Here is a 14,404-nt window from a genome sequence, read left to right as displayed (position 1 = left end):
TAATCTTTCTGTGCAGAAACTGACCACAGCATTTCCTATATTACGATGACACATTGTAAGTGGTCAATTGACCACAGAATGCTTTGGGATGTTCCAAGGTTGCAAAAGACCTTCTGGTGTGCAGCTTTGTGTCCTGTGACTCAGAATCATCTGTAACCACGTGTCTGTGCATTATATTGGCCATTATGTTTTCTTCATGGGAAGTCTGTTTGTTTAAGATGGAACATGTAAGAGGAAACTATATAAGAATGTAAATATAATCTAAACAACCACGGTTCAATTTGTGATTCACTGCTTTTGTGAGACCCTCCAAATCTGAGAGTGCGACACGTGTCCTGGAGCACAAATCTGATCATTGCAGGGACAACCCAGGTGACCCCAAAGGTCTCACAACCACAAAGAGCAAGTATGGAACCAGCACATTTGAGCTCATGGTGCACAAGTTAAAAAATAATTGCACCTCTATTTCCAGCCATTAGCAGCAGCTTCTCAATTCTTAAATTGCTGAGGAGGCTCACATTTTCAAAGTTTATATGGCTTGATATTTTAACATATTTCTTGTTGAAAAGTTGCATCAACAACTATTATTTAAATATCACCCTTTGCAATTGCTCTGCTGATTAAAATGATTGCACTTTAAAAAAGAGTGAATTTTAATTTCAGTTTAGCCAATTTAATAGAGTCACGTTGGACTTAAAACAGTAACGCCGTTTCTCTGTCCACAGCTGTGGCCAGACCTACTGAGTTTCTACAACACCTCTTGCTTCCACTTCAGATTTCCGGCATCTGCAGTATTTTATTTTTGATCACGTATAAAAGCCTCAGGATGGTTAGCTGTTGAAGTTTTGGCCTCTTCACATGTTTCTACCTAAAATCAAGGGACTGGTGTTTTTCATCTTATTGACAGCTGCACCATGGCTCTGGCTCCATGATGCATGTTTCACTCACTCAATATCTGGAACTGGAGAGGTTGAAGCAAGTTGAAGCAATTATGGCAAAGCTACATAAGTACACACAAGGGATGAACAGGGGATTTGCTGATTAGAAAGGAAGACAGGTTTATATAATGCTTTTCAGAACCACAGGATGTCTTCAGGCACCTTTTTTTTGTTAGTTTCAAGACCCAGCCCATTCCTAATTTTCTTGAATTATGTGGCTTGCTCAGCAGTTGGAGGGTAGTGACATTACTGCGGGTCTGGAGTCACATATACTGAATTAGTGGTTAATTGTAAGATATTAGTGAACCAAATGTATTTTTACAACAAGCAATAATGAGTGCCTTGAAACCTTTGCTGGAACCAGCTACACTGGTGGGATTTGAACCCACATTCGCCAGAGCCTCTGGAATATGAGGTCAGTGACTCAAGATGTCACCATCTCTGCTTTTAAGAGAAAGTCAATGTTGTAATGTAGCAAACATGGTAGCCAATGAGTGCTCAGCAGACTCCCACAGATAGCAATGAGACCATCATCAAATAACATCTTATTTTGGTGATGTTGCTTGAAGGTTAAGTATTGGCCAACACACGGGGGAAATCTCCCCTGTTGATCTTCAAAATAATGTCATAGGCTCTCCGACACCCACCTGAGCAGTTAGTTAAACTTGGTTTAATATTTCAAGCTAATGGATGCACTTCTGACAGTACAGCACTCATTCAGTACTGCCCTGCGAGTGTCAGCCTTGATGTGTGTACTCAAGTCCTGGAGTGGGACTTATATATAGGACCCAGTGAATCAGACTTGCCAGACTAAAAGGCCAGTTTCTACACTGTAAAAACTACGTTAAACTCAAGCAGTGATTTTCATTAAATCGAGTGACTAGACCAATGCTGCAAGACAGCAGTTATGCTTTGATCTTCTTCAAAGATTAAAATAACCGGGCAGCCACATCCAATTTTCCATCTGCTCATCCATATTGGAAATAAGAGCTATTGCTTTTGGAAAGCGTGAGGTGGGAAATAGATGGGAGAGGTATAATAGTCGAGGCAAAACTGCTGCCAGACTAACATCAGAAGCGTTGAACTGAAAACATAGCTGCATGAGGAAACCTCAGCGTTGGGGGATTTTTTTGCTAGTCTCTCAGTACTCCGCATTCCACCAGACAAGTTGCTTAGATCAGCCGTTTGAATTGAACAGTTCTCTCCATTAATAGCATCAGATGGCAGATAACCATTCTACCCGTCTCACCAGCTCCCTGGTGAATCTGCTTTCACCACTTTTTCAGCCAGTGCACTCCAGCTAATGAGACCCTAGCACATTTTTTTTTTCCCTTTTTAAAAACAACACTTCCCAGATTACTTGTGTGAAAGAGGTTGCAAATTATAGAAATGTGCAGACCTTAAAGTTTGGTTTGCAGTCAGAACATATGTAGAGCTATTTACAGAACAAGGATTGCAGCACATCAGCTACAGTGATTGCTGAGGAAAGGCTGATGCCCAAAATGTCGATTCGCCTGCTCCTTGGATGGTACCTGACCTGATGCACTTTTCCAGCAACACATGTTTCAGCTCTGATCTCCAGCATCTGCAGTCCTCACTTTCTCTCAGCTACAGTGTGACTTATTGTCCAAGCGTGATGTATTTGTACTGGTGTATCAGTTTACTTAGAGTGGGCGTTTGTTTTGAAATAACCAGATGGAATTATTTTAGGATGGGAGATTATACCTAGATGCGTAGGTTAATTGGCCTGTTTTGTTTCAATCCTCAAACACTTCCATTATCTTTTGCCCCTTTTTCTTGCCCTCTATTATAACTGCCACATACAATCTTTGCTCCTACAGAATGTTTGAACTGGAGCAACAAGGAGGCATTGGCTGGCTTTTGAGTATTTTTTAAAAAAAAAAAGATCTATTCTAATCTAACCTTCCAACTCTCAAAGTGGAATGATTTTAAATTCTGTTGATATAAGCACTGGTAACCTCTACTTTGATATAAATACTATCTTTAATTATGGACACCACCAACTTCTTGAGTCTAGTCAGCAATTTAATTCTTTATATTTAGACATAACGGCCATTCTGTCTGACTGCGACAGGTCAGAAAACCAAGACCTTCAAAAATATCTCCCAGTGACTATCACCCAGAAGTAAATGGTTGATCTGGAAAAACCGGAAGGTATTTCCAAATTAAAAGCTGCTTAGTTAAACTAGGAAAGTAATTTAAATACTGGAGTTAATTTCTCAGTTAAACACATTAGAAAATGACTATTTACAGAATTTATTGCATTGATAAATCTGATCTGAAAGCAATGTTTTAACGGAGGTGTTTAAGCAGGTTATTCGACATATAGACGTCGAATACTTACAATATCATTTAGCACGATGCTACAGAGTAGACACACAGCTAATATCAGAGTAGATGTGCAACATTTATAGCGAACTGATGTTTTTTTAGAAAAAAAATCACTAAAACAGAAAGTGAATGATTTTAAGATATCATAGGACTGACTATAGTCATGTCACATGAGCAAGCAAATATTTAGCAGCTAAGAGCACAGTGAGTGAATATCAACAGAAAGATTAGAAAAGCAAAACTTTATTTTTAAAAACGTGGGGAACTACAGAACGCTGTAGTTGAAAGATCTAGGTGCCCTTACACATGAGGCACATAAGCATGCAGCTATAGCAAATAATTAGAAAAGCAATGGAATGATATGACCTTCGACACAAGGCAAAGGATTAACAGTAGAAATCTTGCTTCAATTGCACAGGGTTTTGGAATAGATCACACTAAGGGAGCTGACCATATTGTGTCTCTAATTAATAGGCATATGGGTGTAGCAAACCATTCAGGAAAGGTGCTATTATATGGATTGAAGTAGCTGCCTTCTCAGGAAATGTCATGTTGGGTGGTCAGAAAATACTGGAATTTAAGAGGAATGAAAAGGTGATCTTATTGAAACATAAGATACAAGATTTCTGTGACTAATAAATTATCATGAAACTCTACTCCAGAAAGTTGTCAAAGTGGACAAAGATCTTTGAACTACGAAAGGGGACAGCAAGAGTATGGTGCAGAATGATGGCAACAACATAGGACTTGGAGACTGGTGATCCTACCTTACCTTACTCAAAATGCAAAGTTCTATAGATGCTGGAAAAACAGAAGTCAAAACCAAATGCTGGAGAAACTTAGCAGCATCAATGAAGCGAGAAACAGAGTCAGGATTGAGTTTACTATGACTCTTCTTTGGGCAAAGAAGAATCATGGCAGACTCAAAGCTATAATGCTACCTCTCTCCAGTAGATACTAGAAGACCTGCTGACTACCTACAGCACTATTTTGATTTCACCTTGTCTTCTTTGTTGATGAGCAGTGGTTATCCTCAAGCTATAACAGATCGTCTTCCTTTAAATGGAGAGGTTTGGTTACAGCCCTCTGTGGACCTAGAACTAATTATCTAAAATTAGGAAGAGAGTAGAGGGTGATGAGAAACCAGAGAGAGACACACAGAGAGGAGACTAGTTGCTGACCAATTATTATCTTACAACTGAGAATTCAGCAGATCAATATGGACTCTCTCCACAATTGGTTTGTACTCTGTTAAACTACTTAGCTGCATTGCCACACCTTTGGAACATCCAAGCTGTGCTCCAAGTTGCGCGCGCGCGCACACACATGCTATCTACAGTTCCTATCGGCTTTGGGCAAATCGGGCAAAGTGAGAATGGTATGCACCCGAGCTAGGTGGCAAGAGGTTCAGTCTTCAAAAAGGAGGAAAAATGATCTTTCCTCAAGGTGGAATTATCACTAAAGGATGCTAGCTCAGTGGAAAAAAAAAACATTCACATGCTGGAATCAAACAAGTTTATTACACTACCCAAGCTCAAACCTTGAGCTAGTCAATGAATAAACCACTAAAATCAAAAACATATAGCCAACACTTTTGAAAGGGTGACATCGGATGCTATCTATACCAGGCCTGGCCAAAAAGGAATCGACCAGAATGCTTAAACCTGGGAAAAAGACTGAGGCAGCTGTTCTTATTGTTGTTCAGCCTTCAAATGTTTAACCTTACTATATCCACTTATATTTTCATAGCTTTAAATGTATAGCAGGGGTGCTTCCCTGAAACAAAAAGTGAGTGGCACACAAGGAGATATTGGATCAGATCACCAAAAAAAAAGTAGTCAGTGCTGGATTTCGCTCAAAAAAGAAAAAAAGTGAAGAGGCAGAGAAGTGCAAGGAATAAAAAGTTCTAGCCCCTTGAACTTTGGGTCTGGAAAAAGGATAGCACAGGCAATGGCGGAGCAACTGTAATTGGGAATGCATGAGAGAGCAGAACCAGAGCGATGAGTCAGACGAGGATTAGAAACAGGAAGGAGATCTTCAAAAATAAGGGCCAAGCTAAGAGTCAATCCTAGAAGGAACAAAGAATTGCAACTGTGTGTATGCACACGTCAAGTGTGGAAATGCATCAGCCAATGTAAATAGGGCACAATATGACCATGCACGTTTGTATTTTAGTCGTTTATTGAAGGAGCACAGAGACAAGAATAGCAACTCAACACTTATTTTCTCTTGCTCCCACCCCTACGACATCTGCAGGCTATCCTACAATTTTTTTTAAAAGGAAAAATACAGAATAGACGCCCTCTTAGAGGGCACGGCATCATATGCATATGACTGCTCCAGACCTTTTCATAAGTGGATCAGACACAGAACATCAGGTTCCATATCAGCACAGACCACATACATCTAAAACTGGAAAGGAGTCTTTATCTCTTTTTGGGGAAGGGGAAGGGGAAGGGGAAGGAGGAGAGACACAGGCAGGGCAGCAGCAGTAATTTCCTGCAGCACAATGAATTGATCACTGGGGAACTCTTCAGAGAAAATTGTGCCTTCTTGATGCAAAACCAAGGGACTTGGGAAGCAAGGGTGACAAAAGATGGACGAGCATGACTAGTTTTCCACAACTTTTTAAAACCGGAACTCATTCTTACAGTTCTGTGCCTACTGGTGCTAGGACTTATGGAGTCACAGATGTACAGCATGGAAACAGACCCTTCGGTCCAACTCGTCTATGCCGACCAGCTAACCCAACCCAATCTAGTCCCACCTGCCAGCACCCAGCCCATGTCCCTCCAAACCCTTCCTATTCATATACCCATCCAAATGCCTCTTAAATGTCGCAGTTGTACCAGCCTCCACCACATCCTCTGGCAGCTCGTTTCTTACACGTACCACCCTCTGCATGAAAAGGTTGCCCCTTAGGTCTCTTTTATATCTTTCCCCTCTCACCCTAAACCTATGCCCTCTAGTTCTGGACTCCCTCACCCCAGGGAAAAGACTTTGTCTATTTATCCTATCCATGCCCCTCATAATTTTGTAAACCTCTAAGATCCCCCCCTCAGCCTCCGATGCTCCAGGGAAAACAGCCCCAGCCTGTTCAGCCTCTCCCTGTAGCTCAGATCTTTCAACCCTGGCAACATCCTTGTAAATCTTTTCTGAACCCTTTCAAGTTTCACAACATCTTTCCGATAGGAAGGAGACCAGAATTGTATGCAATATCCCAGTGGCCTAACCAATGTCCTGTACAGCCACAACATGATCTCCCACCTCCTGTACTCAATGCTCTGACCAATAAAGGAAAGTATATCAAAACGCCTTCTTCACTATCCAACTACCTGCGACTCCACTTTCAAGGAGCTATGAACCTGCACTCCAACGTCTCTTTGTTCAGCAACATTCCCTAGGACCTTACCATTAAGTCTAAGTCCTACTAAGATTCGCTTTCCTAAAATGCAGCACCTCATTTATCTGAATTAAACTCCATTTGCCACTTCTCAGCCCATTGGCCCAGTTCCTGTTGTAATCTGAGGTAAGCCTCTTCACTGTCCACTACACCTCCAATTGAAGTCCATATAGATCACATCTACTGCTTTGCCCTCAATCTTTGATACTTCTTCCGAAAAAAAAAATCAATCAAGTTTGTGAGACATGATTTCCCACGGACAAAGCCATTTTGACTATCCCTCCTTGCCTTTCCAAATACATGTACATCCTGTCCCTCAGGATTCCCTCCAACAACTTGCTCACCGGTCTATAGTTCCATGGCTTGTCTTTACCGCCCTTCTTAAAACAGTGGCACCATATTTGTCAACCTCTAGTCTTCTGGCACCTCACTTGTGACTGTAGATGATACAAATATCTCAGCAAGAGGCCCAGCAATCACTTCTCTAGCTTCCCAGAGTTCTCAGGTACACCTGATCAGGTCCTGGGGATTTATCCACTTTTAACCATTTCAAGACATCCAGCACTTTTGTAATCTGGACACTTTGTAAGAGGACAAGAACAACTGCACTTTGTATTCTTTTTATTAAAAATTCAGGAAGAGATAGTCACTGACCAGCATTTATTGCCTGCCCCTAACTACCCAGAGAAGAGTTAACCACAGTGTTGTGGGTTTGGAGTCACATATAGGCCAGACCAGGTAAGGATAGCAGTTTCATTGAGATGTTCCTCAAAACAAAAAAAAAAATCCAACGATAGATTCATGATCATCATTACACTCTTCATTCCAGATTTTTGTTGAATTCAAATTTCATTATCTGCCATGGTTGAATTTGAACTTCGATCCCCAGAACACTAACTGGGTCTTTCACTTAACAGTTCAGTGAGAATTAGGTCTCACCTGCCAAGGTGATCAATACATAGACTCTTATCTACTGAGAGGAGTCCAGGACAGACAAGTAACTTAATGAACAGGTTGATGTTAACTCACTCAAATCTGAGGAGACACTAAAGCTATGAACAGTAGAACTGTGAGAAGCAGGACAGGTGGATAAAGTTGTTAACCTTAATTAGATCCCTTTCAAATACTTTTCTTTATTAGCTGAGGCAGAGAGTTTAAGAGTGGGAACTTCTACTGAAACTAGAACAACTTTGGTCAGGCCATAGCTAGAGTATTGCTGAATTCTAGAACCCACATTATAGAAAGCATGTGATAGCAATGGAGGTGCAGAGGAAATTTACCACGATAGCACCTCAGCTGGGGTGCTTTGCTGGAGAGAGAGACAGACTCAGATTGTCATTAGAGACAAAACAAAACGTGTAAAATTGTGGGGCATAGATAGGAAGCAACCTTCGCCCCTGTGAAGTGATCAATGAGTAGAAGCGCAGATTTAAAAAAGGTTGCGACAGAAGTTGGGAGAAGGAACGGTAAAAAACCTTCAGAGGGTGAGGATTTGCAACTCCACCCACAACATTTAAGTAGTCAGATGTGCATTTACTACAAGGTGATGTGACAGTGCTCAAAAATGGAACAAAAAAATAGTCAGATAGAAGATATAACTCTTGGGCTGCAGCTCTCCAGAGCTGAGTTTTCACTATGGAGACAAACTAGGAAGTCTAGGTTATCAGGCTGTGTATTTATTTTTCCCAACACTGGAGTACTAATACTGCATCAGCCTGGACAAGCAACACAGGCTTAAGAAAATTGATTTAGCTTCAGCCCAATTATCAACTGCATTTACAATTGTGAATTAGTGACTTTAAAGTTTGTTTTGTACCAAACCATCCAGGCTGCACTGAAGGCAGAGTTGGAAAAAGTCAAAGTATTGAGATAAATTACAAATGAATTCAAGATAGGATAAAGTGGTAAATAATGCTTGTATGGGACAGTGTCTTTAAAGAATGAAAGCACCTTCCTTTCTCCAATGGCTGAAGTAAGGTCTTAAAGTTTATAGTAAATACTCTGGATTCACTTAAAAGGTGGTGGAGTCTGATGAGTTCCAGTATAAATTTACCACACTACTCTATAGTGCAATTGAGAACAAGTGAATCTGTAGACTTTTTGCATCTCTAATATACAGACTTGAAAGTGACTGAAGTAGTCTGTTGCAAATGGATTGGTACTGGGGGGGAAAAAAAAAGTTAAGACAGCGATCTAAATGACGTAATGGGCATGCTGAATTGCAGAGTTATCTTATCTTGACTTTTGTTGTTATCTGCTCTGTGGAAATGTTAAAGAAATTAGGATTAATGGATGAATTCAGTTGGTCAAGCTAAATGCCCAGAAGTACTAAAATTCTCCTATTTGAAAACTTAAGTCCCTGTAAATGATTCCTTACCTCTTCACCTGCACACAGCTAATGAAAACTAGGGAGAAGTCTACCTGGCTATTATGCATCAGAAGCAAACACAGCAACCAAAAAAATGTAAAATTTACCAGGGTGAAACATTTGTCACAGCATTCTTAAAATGCCATTACAAACATTATAGTAGTTTTGATAAATGCTCCCACTGCCTCAGATACAGAAATAAAATGGAGTCTGCCAAAAAGTTACTGAAAAAACAAACTTTACTTCGATGTTAAAGGCTATTATTTAAACGTTAACTTTGCTTGCTTTGGGAACAATCTATGCACTCATTAAACATTCCCCTCCTTCAAAAAAAAAAGAGACCTTGAAGGTAACACCCCTCAGCCAAAGATTATATAATTAACATTGCCTTACAGTTAGAGAGAGATTTCACCTAAAATGAACTAAGCAGCTTTGCCACTGAACATTTTCCAGCATATTAAATTTAGCATGAAAATCCTTGAAACAATTGATCTGATGTCTTCTGGAAGAGCTTAGCAAAAAAAGGTTGGGATTGCAGATTGGTTGATAGTTTACTGTTTGCTTACCAAAGTGTAATCTGCTATTGAAGAGGATTTTCATTTCTCCTACCCACCCATTTTAATTTGCAGGTTCACCATGGGGTAAATCTCAATATCGTGAAGAATTAAAAGTCTTTTTTGAAAACTCATGCAATAATGCAGTTTGTGAACTGGAGAAATACAAGCACTCTCCAGTAAAGAGGATCTTTGGCTTCTGGTACACAGTTTCTGCAATTTCAGTTTCTCCATTTCCATGAAAATGGAAAGAAAAATTCTCAAACGCATTCAAATCAACTGCTTGATGAATCTGCAGGCAATATTGACCCACTGGCGAATTGAAGATTTTATTGATCAACTAACATGGAATTTTAACGTTCAGCCAAAAATTCAGGAATGCAGCCATCTCAAAAACATAGCCAATACAAGCTGGGTTCTTAGGGAAAAATGAAAAGGTTTTTTAAAAAAGTAAAATTCAGTAAGTCAGTCAACATTACAATTGTGAAGGTGCAAAATATTCCTTAAAATCATTTTACTTGTGCTGATAGTGGTTTGCTGCAAAATCTATTTCACTTAACATTTGCAGAGTTGTCAACTAATTTGTCAAATGCACAGGACTTAGCAGCTATACTGTCCATTCAAAACACCAACCAACAGTGCAGAATATCTTTATTGAGGCACCATGAGGCATTGTAAATAGCAGGATATCTTGCTAAGGGAATCTATCCAATTCAAACAGTCACAGAAAGTTGTCTTCGACTGACAAGTGCAAGTCATAACATTCTGTAACAATATATTCACAATTCTACCAGCAAGGCATCACAGGTTAAAGTGCCCAATCAGTGCAAACCCAAATTCCACAAAACCACTGCAATAGTTTAACAAGTCATCTCTGGCAACTCTCTTCAGTGACCCTTAGAGATACAGTGATTAGAGTGCAAAGCATTTTAGCTATTCAAGCACATTTGTTTCAGTCCTGATACAAGAGGTAGCCAGAAAAGGTAGAATACTTCCAACTGCTACCGTAGATGGCACCTCTGTGCAATCGAAGCCAAATCTGATCTCCCTGGAAAAGCTGCAGAACAGCATGGTTGCTGGCAGTCTCATGATCTGGAGCACCATCATTGGCATAAGCTGAGCACAGGACTTCATCATTCTTCATGAGGTTTACATAGAGTGGGACATTCACAGCTAGCTTCAGCATGTGAAAGATGAAGACATAGGTGCCATTCACAGGGCAGGTAAATCGCCCCAATTGAAAATCAAAGGTTTCTCCAAGGTTATTGAGCAGAAGGTCAAAGATAATGGGCTGGTCCAGGGATCCAGGGGTAAAGTTAGAGGTCCTTGCAGTGGAGAAGGCCACTCTCATCTGCTGAGGAAGAGGGTAGACATGTACAGGCAAGAGGGTGGCAGCTTGACTGGTCACTGGCATATCCACTGGAGTAATGCTTCGTGAGTCCCCTTGTCCAGAATCCCCACTGTTGTTGAAGTGCTCACTGTCTTGCTCTGGACTGCTCATCTGAGATGAATCGCTCCACCCTGCAGTTGAGTAATTAGGACCTGCTAAAGGTTGAAAAATCTTCCACTCTGCTAGACAAGGCAATAATCACATTCTGATCCAGAAACGTTAAACCCCCCACATCCCAAAAAACCTTCCAATTTGTCCCATTCCTCCACCCAAATCCTGCCCACCAACCACCCTCCTCCAAAAATTAAAAATCAAAATATAACTGCTCACTAGATTTTAAAAGATATCTTTCAGAAGCAAATCACTAAGAGCCCCTTTGGTAAAATAGATTTCTTGCAAAGACTGAAAAGGACACTTTTAAAAATCCAGTATTCATGATTTGCTTCCTGCATCATGCTAGAACATTCAGTCTTAGTCTCACTGGCTATTAGCAGCTAATTCTACAAAAATGTAGACTGCCATTCAAAAGTGCACGCAAGGGTTCAAAGGACAAGAGCAATTCTTACTGAATGGTGGAGCGGGCTCAAAAAAAGGGCCAGATGGCCTACTCTTGCTCAGAGTTCTGAGCAATTTGCAGAATTTGGCTTTATGGAGAATAGTGCAATTCATCTTAACTTGCACTTTAGCAATATTTGAATATGGAAATTTTCAAACCATGCTATATACTAGCAATTTGTTCAGTAGAACTAGGGGCAGTTAAGGTTGAAATGGTCTGCCTGCCACAACTGGTACCAGGGCCAAATACTGTTGCACAACACAAATAATTTCTCACTCAGTCATGAACATATACTCCTGGACAATACCCCAACAGGAACCAAGTTTATTTCCCTGATGTATTGATAGTACTTCCACTGAAATGAAGACTCACTTCTGAAAGGAATTGGTTACTTTCATGTACAAAAATACTGTCAACAACTGCAATGAAAGCTTCAAGAGATTTGGTATACATTCACAATGAAGAATAAAAAGGGAGAATTTGATCTCTGGAAGTTGTCCCTGGCCACATCTTTAGAGTCATAGTAAAAGGATTTATAAAATCAGACACAACTGATGGTGATCAAAAGTTTAAAACTTGCTTCAGGTAGAGGGCAAGAGAAAGATGCAGGCAATCACAATCCAGAGCTACACTGCATTACCAGTGGAGGCAGCAAACAGCTAACATTTGACTAAACAGCTCATATCCCAAGTTCAGAAAACAGCAGAAGTGGGTTCAAGTATGACAGTACAAGTGAACAATGTGTAAGAAAGTTCAAAGTTGAAGAAAGGTCAAATCAGATCAAAATAAAATGGACAGCTCTTTCAATAGCCACCACATTTCTGGACTGCATCACTGATTATTTAAGGCAATTGTTCAAGATGTCCCAAATAATCAGAGCCAGAAGATCCAACTTCCTTCCCTTCAAGAAAAAAGGTGTGTGGAGGGTTGATTGATTCCATATAAAACCATGAAAGCTTACAAATAGATTTTAAACCAGACACTTATCAGCCTTATTCAGGGATAGTGCATACCCCAAGCAGACAGCAACTCCCAGAAAGAGGGAAAATCCTCGATGGCAGCCTTGATCAGGCCAAGATAAGCTTCAAGTTAAGTAATTCATCAAGGATTCATAAGATTTAGAGAATGGAACAGAGCTCACTGACTTAAAGGTGTTCATTTTTTGGTATAGATGCACAATCCTGCACCTTCAGAAGTCTTAAACACGACACCTTGTGGTGCAGAGGGACAACCAAGCTCTGACTGCAACAGGTCTTCAGAAAATGGGGAGCAGACAATATAATAGCCTAGTTAGTAATGACATTCTGGGCTCAAATCAAAGAGGTCAATTTTCAGGCCAAACAGTGTACAACAACAAGGCACAGGCTATTTCACGAAAGGGTGTTTCCACGTGCATTTACAGAAACAAGTCAGATAGCCACAACTGCCCTAGTTGGTGCTTGAAACTCTAATGAAATCCTATTTACTAGGGGACCACTACAAAGAGGGTGTCTGGCAACAAACTAAATTTGAGATCGCTCAGCTAAAACCTTAGTGACAAGATGGCCACACCAATATAGATGTCAAGGTGTCCAAACATTCTCAAAACACCCAGAAAATAGAGTGATGCCAACAAATTCAATTACATGAAATCTTGCATTCTACAAGCCAGATAGCCAGTATGCTAATTGCATCACATGGATGATGTTGAATATCTAGATCTGCAAATTAGTAGCATTCAAATCCAGAGTTTGAATCAGAATTCACCTGTAGTTTGGATACCAGACACAATTCTGTGAAATAGCACCATTTTCCCCTTGGAGGTGTTCTGTAATTCAGTTGGAGAAATAAAGAATGTCTTGTTCAAGGTCAGTTAGTTATTAAATCATCCACTTCGAAATTAGATACTGGTATACATATCTACATGCGATAGATAGAGGAACTAAATCAGGAGTCTGCACTGATCGCATTCAAGTTCAAATTGAACACTTACTAGTTTAAAAGTTTCGTAGTTTCATCCTTAAACATGCCAGACTTCTGGATCTTTAAACTGCTTTAAATTGCAAAGAAAAAAAGCAGTAGAAACACTAAGACAATAACTGGACATTTGAACATAAATAATTTTGATGTCCAGGGCCCAAGTCAAAAATTGTGCAACTAAGGGAAGTATCAAATTCAGCTGTCATCCCTGCACCGATTTATTGTTCGAACATGAAGTCAGTCTTCTAAATACTAGAAATTCCAAGAGACGGAATTGTGGGAGCTGTTGATAAGAATGCAAGCTGCTACCAAACTGTGCCACCACCTAAATGCACACAAGGCCAAAAGCTGGCATCTAACAGCTTGTTTTTGAAGCATTTGCAGGAAACGATTTCTTGGCGCCGATCTTGAAATTAAAGTCACCGAGTAGTACAGGAGGGGGGCAGGGGTGCATTTCACTAAGGTAACTGGACCTGTTGCCCAAAGTGAAAGCAGCATATTATGGAAATACTACTGTGCTCAAACTAGCAACTCCAGTTGGATTTCTACTAATGTTTTGGCAAAGCAAGAAGCTTGCTACATTCAAGGATGAGGTGATACCACAAGACAAATCTCAATGCAAATATTCCAAGCAAATGGAAGCCAATAAACGGACGTGGCTTTTGCAGACTCCAGGTGACTCAAAACAGCAACTTGATTTTTCCTAAAGCTTGCAGAAGTAGTTTCACCAACTAGTCACGTGCACATTAAAAATTATTCCACTAATTAATCCAGCAGTAGTTTTCCCATCTCCATATCAAATAAAATGTCAGAAATAAACCAGATTGGTCCCATTCAGTAAAACTAGCAGATTTTTTAAAACCAACTTTTACTTCAACATCTAT

General features: G+C 40.1%; 1 protein-coding gene across 9 annotated transcripts in view; it reads right to left on the bottom strand.

Moving 5' to 3' along the window:
• The window catches only part of caprin2 (caprin family member 2), a 57,616-nt gene that overhangs the window by 1,076 nt on the left and 42,136 nt on the right, over window positions 1-14,404 (bottom strand). For 5 of the 9 annotated variants that reach the window (XM_072552512.1, XM_072552513.1, XM_072552518.1 and 2 more), the window contains one exon: window positions 10,250-11,187. The exons of 1 other annotated variant lie outside the window; for it this stretch is intronic. In XM_072552512.1, coding sequence (XP_072408613.1) covers window positions 10,568-11,187 — 620 coding nt within the window. In that variant the 3' untranslated portion in view covers window positions 10,250-10,567. Of the gene's footprint in view, window positions 1-10,249; window positions 11,188-14,404 lie in introns of those variants that run through there. 3 more of the 9 variants (XM_072552515.1, XM_072552519.1, XM_072552517.1) reach the window with 2 other exon arrangements.

Source organism: Chiloscyllium punctatum, chromosome 32, assembly GCF_047496795.1.
Source record: "Chiloscyllium punctatum isolate Juve2018m chromosome 32, sChiPun1.3, whole genome shotgun sequence".
In the NCBI taxonomy this organism is placed as follows: Eukaryota; Metazoa; Chordata; class Chondrichthyes; order Orectolobiformes; family Hemiscylliidae; genus Chiloscyllium; species Chiloscyllium punctatum.
Note: the sequence above shows the minus strand (reverse complement) of the source record. Positions and strands in the feature narration are given on the sequence as shown.